Below are 12,106 nucleotides of genomic sequence, written 5' to 3'. Positions count from 1 at the left end.
TTCTTCTTTTTCTTCTCCGCCTCTTGTCCCTTCATGATCTGATAACCTTTAACTGCCAACCCCAAACCTTGAGTACTCTCCCTTTCTGTACCATTCGTTTGCTTCATCAACTCATGTCCAAGCAACGCTGCAGTGACTTCCTCATTATTGATGGTTGTCTTTCCATGTGTCAATGTAATTACCAAATGCTCATAGGACGGTGGCAACGAAACAAGAAGAAGTAGTGCCTTATCCTCATCCTCAATCTGCACATCCAGACGCGCTAGATCCGTGACCAATTGATTAAAGGCATTCACATGCTCCACAAGATCCAACCCCTCCTGCATCTTCAGCCCATAAAACTTTTGCTTCAAATACAGCTTATTGGTCGCTGACTTGGACATATAACGATTTGCCAACTTGTCCCAAATTCCCATAGGAGTATCTTTGTCCATAACATGATACATGACCTGATCCGTAAGACAAAGCCATATGGTAGCGGCCGCCTGTACTTGCATATCCTCCCACGCATCGTTGTTAACCTTGGCTGGCTTCGTCTCCTGCAAACCCTTCAAGATTCCTTGTTGCGCCAGAATATCCTTAATTCTTGTCTGCCATAGACCGAAGTTACCCGTGCCATCGAATTTCTCCAAATCAAACTTGGTGAACCCCGGTGCCATGCCGAGCCGCGATCTAACCAACCTGTTGCCGCCGGTCTTTCCGCTCTTTTCCTCTGCGACTTCCTCATGAAAAAGATCACTGATCCCGTATTTTTCGTCTGAAGCCACGCTGCAGTCCGCGATCGACCAAGAAATTTGACTTGCACCGCCCCTGTCCGCCCTTCAGGAATTGCCGTGAAGCCTCTCGCCGTAACACAGACCGATATCTGCCGTAGCCCGAATCGCTCCACCTCTTCCTGAACTTGCAGACTAATTATTTAGTGCCTTCGCTGCCTCGCGTCGCCAGCCTTTTATTACCTCTGGGTCAGCCGGCCTTAGCTTTTCCTCTTAGACACGGAAAACCGAGTCACAGCCTGTTACGATTTGCTCCATATCCAATCTGAAACGGACCATCATGCACGCACAGATATCCTTTTTGTTTTTTCATTTTTTGTTAACCGCAACCAGCAGCAGGCTTTGTTCCCTGGACCAAACACGTATACACGCACGCAATCGGCTGGCCACGTGAATTCCTGCCCCAATACGATTTCCTTTTCCTTGTGTGGTGCACCTCATCCGAGGAGACCAGCTGCCGCACGCCACGAGGTCGCAGTATGCAGCCTCACACCGTAACCTTTCCTTTCCTCTATCCACGTTCCTCGGAAAATTCCGCCGTTGATCCTGACGAAGCTTCGCATAGTCTCTGATCTTGGTTCTCGCCATCAAACTATTCAGCCCCGTCGCACGTACTCACAAACGCCAACCCTACCGTAACAGTTGCTACCTCGCGCATCATCCATGCATGAGCCATGTCATACTCTGGCCACCCGAGTCGCCGACACAATCCATCCGTAGTGTCGCGCCGCCGCCCTTGTACAACACCGAACGCATCATTTCGATACTCTCACACTCCGATCTATTCGGCCGCCCCCCATGTCTGATCGCCGGTCTAATCGCGAGTCGAATCCGTTGCTGTCGTAACGTCTTCAACAGTCACTACGCCGGCTCAATCGCCACGTCTAGCTGATCCTTACCGACCGCAGCCCATCGAACGTTCCAGGCCTCCTGCCCGAAGTGTCCGACACCACCGACCGCATCAGCGATCGCCGCCATGCTCCACCTTGTGCCAATCGGACGTTCCCTGGCACCCGTCGAGCATGATCCTCGTACCTCCGGATGATCTTCCGCATAGCCTTCTCGCAACCTTGCTCATGATACCACTTGTTAGAATAAAACGCTAATGCAAGATCATAGACGACACACCGAGGCACGATATTTGTTAATGAGATTCACCGATATGGCTACATCCCTGAGGCATGACTACGGGCGCTCCTCCCCAAGATACCGCAACACCGGCCGCCCGGGCACGGCACAAGCCGTCGGCTCCCTCGCGTACCTGTTGCTATCAAGTCGTCATGGGTTACGTGTGGTGCCCCTCCGTATATAAGAGGCCTAGGATAAGTGTCCGACTCCTACACAACTCGCACCTAACCACACCAATTACAACTCTAAGTCCACGTAACCCCTTGCGTATATAATATTCGACACAAATATAACAAATGGGAGGAGGCGGCCGGCGGGGGTGCTCCATTGCGGCGCGGCGGCGCCGCACGGGAGCGGGATAGGAGCGGGTTAGAAGTTCACGTTTGGTTCCTTCTTCAGTGAGTATTAACATCCATTTTTTTTCCAGAAACATATAGGGTGACGTAGAACTGTTATATTAACTCTCGGTTCCATCCAGGACTGAAACAGAGGATATTTGTAAGCTGAAGATCCTCGAGAGTATTTAGCACTTCCTTGAAGCAATCCAGCTTCTGCATCATTGGTTGGTCAAAGAGATTCATGCTCAGAAATTCGGTCCATGTAGCACATCACCTTCGAGTAATAAATGGCTTGTTCTGAAGAAAGCAAGCTTTTTCTTGTGCTGAGCTAAATAAATGACAATACCAATATGTAGGGTTGTCTCATTTAGGATGTTACATAAACCGTTAGCACCACGCAAGGCGCAAGCAGCAATCTGCACCTCCAGTTTCTCCTGTTATATGTGAACACGCCTAGACCATACAATTTGGTTTGGAGTGTCGAAATATTTGGAACTTTTGTTGGGTTGGCTATGTGCATCATGATTTCGTACCACACATGGTGAACGACTGAATGTCGATTTGACCTGGATCTTTGGTAACGGAATCCATTTTCCAAAATATACAGACGACATCGAGGATATTTTAACTGTTATTAAGAATGCACTACTCAACAAGCAACTCTGGACAAGTAAATGTGAACAGGAATAAAAGCAGCAATGCAGAAAAATTGTTTAACTATTGTTTCATTACATATATGATTATTATTTACAAGTAACATGTACAGATTTTGGACCTAAACAAGGCACCCTTAGTTACACTCAATAGAACTCGCCAATGTCGGAAAATAGAATCTAAGATATTGCGTACAGATGGTACATTGAAAGCAACGAGTTCCTTGAGGATGCGCAGATGCCTTCTGAGTTCTGGCTTGTGCTTTTATACAGAGAAATACATCTCCTTTGAGGCGACAGTTAAGAAGCAGGGTTCTGTTGTGCTCGCATCACCATTTCTTCAGTCGTGGTGCCTATGATTTCGTTGGCACGCTTCAACGGAGCACATAAGATTCTGCCAATCGAATCCTGAGGGGCACAAATTCCTTGTAAGCATGAAGATACTACCTTGGAACTGACTGTAGGTTGGATGATATTTACTCAGCTAACGACTGTCAACCAGAATGGTGAAAAGCTATGTTATGTAACAAGCTAGCAGGAGCTAAACAGGAAGCAGAGACAACCATGGGACATGCACCGTTTGCAATATATATTTTCTTCAAAGCACTAGTTCAAATGCAAATTCTGATGGATGGTAAATCTTACAGCATGTTTTGAATATACTAGTGTGCCAATATTTATTCTTCTATGCCATACTAAATATTGGAAGCTACATGTTTCTTTCTCCATCACATGAATAACATAACATAGGACAAGACGATGATGAAATTGCAAAAAAAATAAAGAGAGAGGTGAAATTAACTTAACATAGTCCAAACTCCAAAAGTAGATGCAGCTCTAATTCTTTACTTCTCATGTTTGAATCACCAAAAAAGAACATCTAACGGGCAATAACAGCAAAGGGGTCGAACCACTATCACCATTTTCTTCAACCAGATAAGCTCATAATAACCTTCTTTTTCAACAAAATCCTTGCATAACTGCTGGTAATCAACTAGAGACCACATTCCATGAGAGTGGTTCTCACATGCAACCTACAAGTTCTATTTTCAAACAAACATGCAACCACTTTTACGGCAAACCTGACTAGCTTTTACCTGCCACACAGACCTACCAGCTGGACTGCTGGAGCTGATCCAAACTTCCAACTTTCGACACAAGTATAGAGGTCATTACTGTAGATTTTTGGATCAGAATGAAACTGTTCAAAGATTTACCCGATGAACGATGCCAAGCTTCTCTAACTTCTTTACAGCATCGTGAACATCAAAATTGCACTCGGCGCCAAACTCCTCTTTAATTAGCTCCTCACAATGCAAATCAAGATCCTGGAAAGAACAGCACAACAATAAAATACTGTAAGGTTCGTAAGTCCTCGTTAGTGGTCACTCCCCAACAAAAAAAAAAGCATATGAATGTACAGCAACCCAGAAATTTCTTCGTTGCAATATCTTGTACAAAGAGTGATATTTGGTTAAAATTATTGGGCAACTAATGTGATCGAGTAAATACTTTATTTATATACAAGAACTAACATCTGCGATGGCCAAACAACAAATAACACCTACATATAACAATGCACATGGAACACATTTCTGTTCTAACAATGCATGATGATGGACACTGATGTTACTGAGACAAGCCTCCGGAACACAAGGTAAACTCAGGATAATATATAATAATGTCAAAGGTCTCAAATATTACAAGAGGCAAAACAAGAGTTGAATAAGTAATGGAAAATTTTGGCATAATAATTACCAAAAACAACAAAATGGAGATAAATGCTACAAGAGATACCCAAAATAGAGGAAGTGATATCGCATAACACTACTTCGCCCTGCTTACTTGTATAGTTGCCTTCCCTTGCTCCATTAAAATATAGTAAGAAATTATGACCTCCTTAACCTATGTGGAAAAACGACGGATATCAGTACACAGCACATTAGATATAGGTAAAACTTGTATTGCAAGACACGTTTTTTATTTGCTCCGTACTTCTTGCTGTATCACATCATCACATAAGTGTAGAAGTGTTCCTTTCCCACTATCAAGTTGTTTGTCATACATTGATTTTGTAATCAAATTCTGATATAGTGTCATATTTTGCTGAAACCTGTATCACAAAATACAAATCCATCACATACAACCAATGATAAATATAATAAGATCACATTTAATCTAGTATATCAAAATAAATCTACAAACAAACATTAGTGAGCTACGCTTATTTAGCTCGAATTGGAAACTGGTTACATCGCAACGTAAGTTTAAGTTGCCTAAAACCGAAACAAAGAACATCAATCAAGAACTTACTGTTGGAATTGTTGGGCTTTTAGCCCATTTATTATTTCCAATAATTCCTGAAAATCTCAGAGGCCCTTATGGCTTATTCATGCATGGCAAAGGGAGTGTGGAACTCTTCTTCCACCGCACCATATGTGCTTCTCCCTTCTGTTAGGGATTGTGTTTGGTCTACTACTAGTAGCAATCGAAATGGATATGATATTCGTCCGTTATGTACCCGGTTGCATGACTAGTTACATCAATCTGTTATTTGATTCCATTATCATCTCTACTATGATTATCATGTTTTTTATCTACCTTTTTCAGGATTAAACTTAATGGAAAACTTCTCAATTATTCAACACGTACGTGAAGTAGATCTTAGCACAATAGCCAATCACCCCAGACATGATTGCAATGACAACCCATACATCAGCCTTCGGCATTTCAAGAGAACCAACAAGAGTGACCTGCAAGTAACAAGCAGTTAATGTAGTAAAGTATTGAAATAAATGCATCCAGAGAGAACCAGATAGTAGGAACATACCAAACCTATAACAGCAGAAATAAGAAACTTGACCCAATCCATTGGTGTTAAAGTGGGATTCTTCTTCTCTGGCTACAAAATATGGTCCAATTTCAGGTCCTCAATAACAACCACCAAGACAGTGAAGCAATTAAACAGATGTTGAATACATATGGATCTTACCAGAACAATTTCCATATCAGCCATTGGAATATTTTTGAAATGCTTCACAAATATTCCACGACTAGGCTTAGCCTTCATGCCAGCCTGCCTGTACATATAATATATCACTAAATCACCACTGGAAGCATAAGAATCTTTCATGAATATGCAGGTTGGTTGAAAAGCTACCTGTACACTACAATCATCCTATCAAATGTAGGTTCTTGAATTGTCATCTTACTCATCAGGTTTTTTATGCTGTCAAGAAGAACATACCGGTTCTTAAGATTACATTTGATTGTAGTCTTATAAAACTTTAATGATAAAACTATGAGCAACCTTAGCTCAATTTTTTCTAGCCGAATGCGTTCGACAAATAGCTCTTGTTCTTCTGTGTCTTCAATAATTTCATCGGTCTTTTTGATGTCGTTTCTTGACTTCGACTGTGGTTTCTTAGAGAACAACCTATCAATCCTAAGAAGGAATTACAACAACTTTGCAATCAGGATTAGCCTGGGTTAAAGATTTCAAAAAAAAAAGGGCAGCCCGGTGCATGTAGCTCCCGCTTGCGCAGGGTCCGGGGAAGGGCAACCACTTTGGGTCTATTGTACGCAGCCTTTCCCTACATTTCTGCAAGAGGCTGTTTACAGGACTTGCACCCGTGACCTCATGGTCATAAGGCAGCAGCTTTACCACTGCGCCAAGGCTCCCCTTCATTAAAGAGTTCAAAGATGTTCAAATAAACTCGATACCTGGTAACCCTTTGCAATGAACTCCAAACTCGGGATATGAGTACATCCACTTTCTCCATGACAAAGTAATCAGTTGTACGGTCGAACCCAACACCACGACGGAAGATAATGTACTACAAAGAAGCCAATACGGAATATAATTGTTCAAATATATAGCCCATCTTTTCCAACCTAACCAAACTTTTGGGTGAACTGATTGGTGTGCAAATCAATATGGTACCAGAGCCAGCCAACATGTCTCAAGTTCATGTCCCAGCCAATGGTGTATGAATAGAAAATAGTTGGGGCCTTACATCGATCTCACGTCTAAGGTATGGTGACCTAAGTGGGGGTGTTGAATATATGGCCCACGTTTCCCTAATAGCTCGATCTTTTGGGTGAACTGATTGGTGCATACAATTCAATAATGAGAAGAAAAATTAAGAGTTTGGCACCCCAAAAGATTGGTATCCAAGGATTTTCCACTCCATGCGTCACTGGCATGTAGCACCTCTACCCACATGTCAGTCAGATATGGAGTAGCAAATCCTTAGAATATTCCTATTACAATATGAACCCCAACATTAGCAAAAAGGAGTAACTTATTACCCTCATTAGATATGCAAAAGTAAGGAAAGAATATAAATCGTGAAATGAGAACACACCCTTATCACACACTAGTAATCATAACTTCCTTAAATTAAAACCATAATACATGGCATCAAGGGAAAGTGGTCAGTTACAAAGACATGAAGATTACCTTGTCAGCAAATGTAGGCAGATTATCATGTGGGTGTTCTTTAAAGTATGTTGTCAACAACTTCTTGTCCAGCTACGTTTGAAGAGAAAATTTTCAGTGCAGTGGACATGTACTTTTCTAATGCTAACTTGAAAAGCTTATAATTTTTTGAACCTTAGATTCATCAACTTTGATGGGGAGGTTCAAAAGATATTTTCCAGATTGTGCAACATCATACTCTTCATCAGATAACAACTTGAAGTTGCTCTTTTCCATTATCTGCTCGATACAGTAGATCCAAATGGTTACAACTTTAAGCTATCGCATAAACTAAATAGTAAATGTTACAAAATCATTGTTACTATGATGTCAATTAGGCGTGACACATCATCAGATTACCATTTGGTTCTCTTTTCTAGTTCAGATAATGGAAGTTAATATGTCAGCCTACTATCAACAGAATTTTCTTTTCAAGCTTTACCGAGGAAACCCAGAAAGTCAAACTAATTTCAAGCCCAAAACAACACAAAAAGGACATGGAACAATTTTTCCAATAACAGAAGCTGGAGACAATTGATAAAACCATACATTTCGATGCAAAATTAAGCAAACAAAGTACCGACAAAAAGTAAGAAGTTCTAGCAACAGGACACCCCAAGATTATTTTGTAAAGTATTATGGGATTGCCTAGCTAGTTTTTGATGGAAAAACAGCAGCGAGGCCACAAATGCCTGATATTCAGACTTCACATCTCATGAATGGTTTTGTCTGCATAATATTAATGTCACCTCAGTGTTTACTTGCATTCACATGTTATTCTTAAATAGGCATTTCAAATAATATTTCACTCAGTTTTTTTGTTTGTTGTGATGATTGAATAAAAGAACACATACAAAACCAAGGGAGGTCTTCATATGTCAGGACAGGATATATATATGTAAAGTACTGCAGCCAACCTGGAAAAGATATGTCATGAAATTGAATTCAAGAGTATCGATCTCCTCGGGTGTCAGATTCTGCTGTTCCAGCCTCTTCTCACCATTAACAGGGTCAAATAGCGAGTACAGTTGCTGCATCGAGAAGTGCACACTGAGACACAAGAATCTGGGCATGTTATATTTGAATCCCAACAATTGGAACAATCAAAAAGAGCCCACCATTAAATCATCGAACTGGAGGAGATACCAAGCCCTGATGGTGTACTCCACCTTCTTGCACAGCTTTAGGAACTCATTGCGATCCACCTCATGCTCTGAGCATATATTAGAAGAAATGGAATGAATTAAGGGCAAACCTCCAGTGTCGATATCTTTTCATCTAATCCACTAAGAATAGAAAGAACGCTTGCAGCACAATCAATACAATAAGATCTTCAGTTGGTAAAATATGTGCCGAATATTATGTGTACGAGGTTACAGCTGGACTTGTAATTAGCGGAGGGTTAGGTGTTTGTGTCGGACATGTGTAACCCGGGCCTATTATATAAAGGCACCGCCGGGTAGCCCAATGTGAGAGCCTGACTCAATAGGAATGATATACTACTTATATCAACAAGGAATTCCTTCTTTTCTGGGAGCCCATTCGAAAAGAACTCCAAAGTTAAGCATGCTTGGCTTGGAGTAATTCTAGGATGGGTGACCGACCGGGAAGTTGGTCCCGGGTGCGCACGAGTGAGGGCAGTGTGCAGGAAAGACTAGTGTTGGTCTGTGGGGCCAGTCTAGATCCCGCGCAACAGCCAGGAACCGGTGGGTTGTGGCCGGGGCGTTACACCAAATAGACTAGACACAAGTTGTTAGGCTAGACAAAGATCACGATAGTGAAGGTCCGGACGCCCGTAGCAGGAGTGGCTGGACCAGCCGTGGTGGATGGTCGAAGACCTGTCTGATGGTCTCGGTGTGCTTGTCATCGACTCTACTATGTTGTTTTAGTACATGGGGAGGAGTGCATGTAGTCATGCCCCGGGGATGTACCCATGTCAGTGAACCTCGTTATTAAATCTTGGTGTTGTTTCATTGCGCGTGTGTCACTGCTTGACCTCGACGGATCGACATGCGCTCTAACAAGTGGTATCATGAGCTAGGTTACAAGGCGGTTATTCAATTTGATCTAGAGGCGACAACCGTTCGTTCCAAGCTACCACTGGTGGCGGATCGAGCCGTGTGTAGTGATCGATGGTTGGGAGACTGTGGGTCTGAATTGTTGTGACAGAAGCAGTTTGAAGCAACGGTGCATGAATCGTCGTGCTCAAGAGGAAATAGGCGAGATCAGATCCAGGCCAGCAATCGGCCGCAGAGCACGCAAAAAACACGCGGATACTCATACGCAGATGCCACATGCAAGCGGCTCATGCGAGGTAGCATCCGCCAGGCAAGGCCCATCGGCAGGGCAGGGCGCAACATGGAGTAGCCTATGGCCCGTGCCTATGCGACTGCATCAGGGGCAAGGCCGAAGGGGGCCCAAAGCGCTTCCCGTGCAGGTGTTGCCCAAGGCAGGGCTAGAGGGGAGCAACTAATTGGAGGGTACGGTCACTCCCGGTGCGTGGAAGTGCTCCAATGGCTCCATGTGGTGCGCCCCAGTGTCGGCACGTGTCGCATGTGGGGTGCTTTCCCCATGGGGGCGGTTTTTGGGGGGTTTAGGTTTTTCTTTGGTTTTTTTTTCCTGTTTCTCAGGTTTTCCAGTTTTTGTCTGTCATGAGCATAGAGCACAGGTGTGCATCCGCATGAAGCACATGTGTGCTGTCAGATGGACCCCACCTTTTGCCTCGCCGGCGATCACCAGAGAGGTGGGAGAGGAGAACACACACGAGAAAGAGAGTTTTTTTTTTGCCTCGTCGGAGGAGAGAACACAGCATTTTTTTTTTGTTTCTTCCCTTTTACTCTTCAATTACAGAGAAACGGCTCTAACAGTCACGTGGCGATTCTTGGGATTCGTACCATCCCATGAGTCAAATCGCATGTGCGCGTGGGCTACACCATCATCCCCTAAACCAGCCGCCCTACAATGTCGTGCCATCCCACAACCAGGCAAGCTTAAATTGATCGGTGTAGTGACCTAATCAACCAGGCTAGCTGCAGACCACGACAGTGAGTGCAAAAACGCTGCCATGGCACTACGCCGCCGCCAAGGAAGAACAGGGTTCCGGAGGTGCTCTTCCGCGTGTCCACGTTGCCACCCAAATCACTGTCGTTGTATCCAACGAGCCGTGGCGTGCTGTTTCCCTTGGTGTATCTGCAGCCAAGGTGAATTGTGCCGGCGAAATACCGTAGAATGTGTTTGACGGTGGTGAGATGTCCTTCCATTGGCGCCTACATGAACCAAGAGACATAGCCGACGGAGAAAGTCTGGTCTGGACGTGTGTGAACCGGGTACCGCAGGCTGCCAATGATGTTGCGGTACTGCGTCGCGTCGACCATCGGCGCTGTGCTTTCTCTGGACAGCTTGAAGCACGGCTCCATCAGCATGTGGCACGGCTTGCACCCAGCCATGCCACTCTTCTCGAGCAGCTTGCGGGCATACACACTCTGGGCAATGAAAATGCCGCTTGAGCTCTGCTGCACCTCGATTCCAAGATAGAAGCTCAGCAAGCCCAAGTCTGACATCTTAACAGACTCTGCATCTCGCGCTTGAATTTGGCAATCTCATCGGCATCGGATCCGTGATCACTGTTACAGTATATGTGGATTGCACTAGCCCTTTCCATCAGTTCGGACTTTTGGATTGCACTACTCTTTTGTAATTTTGTACTGTATATGTCCAGTCAGGTATGGTAATGAAGAACATATTTTAGGAGCCAGAGCTTGTTGATTGCGGCACCAACCTACTTTCGGTAAACTATTTATCTTATCTTACTGCATTTTACGGCAAAGAAGAGAAGTGCAACGAACAAACCAGGCAAGCGAGATACAGAGACGGGCCTGCTGGAGAGAAGGCGAGGGAGGGAGGTGGTGACCCAATTAACTCGCAATCGCTTAGAGCGTGACGATGTACGTATTAGCGAGTGGATACTTACCGATGAGGTCGGCGAGCTTCATTACTAGTTTGGGCTTGATGATGGGGATCACCGCCTCCCTCTCCATCCGCACCACCTCCCTCGCCACCCCGTCCTTCCTCACGTCCAGACCTCTGCCCCCAATCACCGACCCCGTCTCCGCCTCCTGATTCTTATGCTTCTCCTCCGCTGCCGACGCCATCACGCAAGCAGCGGCAGCAGAGGGTTCGGGCTAATCGTAATCCGGCGACGAGCAGAAGCGGCGGTGGAAAAGAGAGCTCGGAGGGGTCTGGGAATGCGATGAGGAAAGGGGAGTGGTTGTTAATGCAATTGCTAGGCGCACCCGTCCACGCCATTGTGTGCGCGAATAAACAGAGGAGGCGTGATGCGCCACGTGGTGGACCTTGCTAAATCATTGTGCCTTGGTGTGCACGTGGCGAAAACGACGTTTGTCGGAGTGCGATTGGGGCAAGCTAGTATTATTTTTCTTTCAAAAGAAAACTAGTAGTATTTTTCTTTTCTTTTAGGCAGCGCTAGGCGTCGGCCTGTCCTGTTCCTGCCGCACAATAATGACTTCTTTAAGTCTTTTCTTCTTCTCCTCTTTCACTCAACATAATGACTTCTTTGAGTCGTAGTACGATCGAGCGCGTAGGTCGTCTTTTTTTCTTCATTCGTAAAAAGTCGCCTTCACAATTTAAGTTGGATGCGATCGGGTGATGTTAGAAACTGATTCAGTTTCGCTAAAACAAGTTGTCTCTTTTAAAGCTTATGATTTATCTGGTTTA

General features: G+C 44.4%; 1 protein-coding gene across 2 annotated transcripts; it reads right to left on the bottom strand.

The window, feature by feature from the left end:
* Positions 1–2,938: 2,938 nt before the first annotated feature.
* LOC125508224 (uncharacterized) lies at positions 2,939–11,673 on the bottom strand. Of its 2 annotated transcripts, XM_048672852.2 has the most exons (15): positions 11,343–11,672; positions 8,491–8,585; positions 8,290–8,403; positions 7,508–7,612; positions 7,355–7,426; positions 6,616–6,728; positions 6,203–6,337; positions 6,053–6,121; positions 5,885–5,972; positions 5,723–5,794; positions 5,545–5,645; positions 4,888–5,005; positions 4,738–4,797; positions 4,110–4,220; positions 2,939–3,300 (listed from the first exon to the last, which is right to left on the bottom strand). In XM_048672852.2, exons 1-15 carry the CDS (start codon positions 11,521–11,523, stop codon positions 3,193–3,195), a joined length of 1,542 nt encoding a protein of 513 aa, XP_048528809.1. In that variant the 5' UTR covers positions 11,524–11,672; the 3' UTR covers positions 2,939–3,192. The 2 variants fall into 2 exon arrangements, with proteins under 2 accessions (XP_048528809.1, XP_087381878.1); XM_087525752.1 differs by lacking the exons at positions 6,053–6,121; positions 6,203–6,337 and having other exon boundaries at positions 11,343–11,673.
* Positions 11,674–12,106: the final 433 nt, after the last annotated feature.

This window comes from Triticum urartu, chromosome 5A, assembly GCF_056163025.1.
Source record: "Triticum urartu cultivar PI428250 chromosome 5A, HENAU_Tu73, whole genome shotgun sequence".
In the NCBI taxonomy this organism is placed as follows: domain Eukaryota; kingdom Viridiplantae; phylum Streptophyta; class Magnoliopsida; order Poales; family Poaceae; genus Triticum; species Triticum urartu.
This window is presented reverse-complemented; position numbering and strand designations above follow the sequence as displayed.

What these genes read in the sequence shown, in the direction of transcription:
- LOC125508224 (XM_048672852.2), bottom strand. Translation starts at nt 11,523, where the DNA reads ATGGCGTCGGCAGCGGAGGAGAAGCATAAGAATCAGGAGGCGGAGACG. An exon ending in AGGATGATTGTAGTGTACAG is followed by an intron (nt 5,973 to 6,052) that starts GTAGCTTTTCAA and finishes TTATATGTACAG; the next exon opens with GCAGGCTGGCATGAAGGCTA. An exon ending in TTTCTGCTGTTATAGGTTTG is followed by an intron (nt 5,646 to 5,722) that starts GTATGTTCCTAC and finishes TGTTACTTGCAG; the next exon opens with GTCACTCTTGTTGGTTCTCT.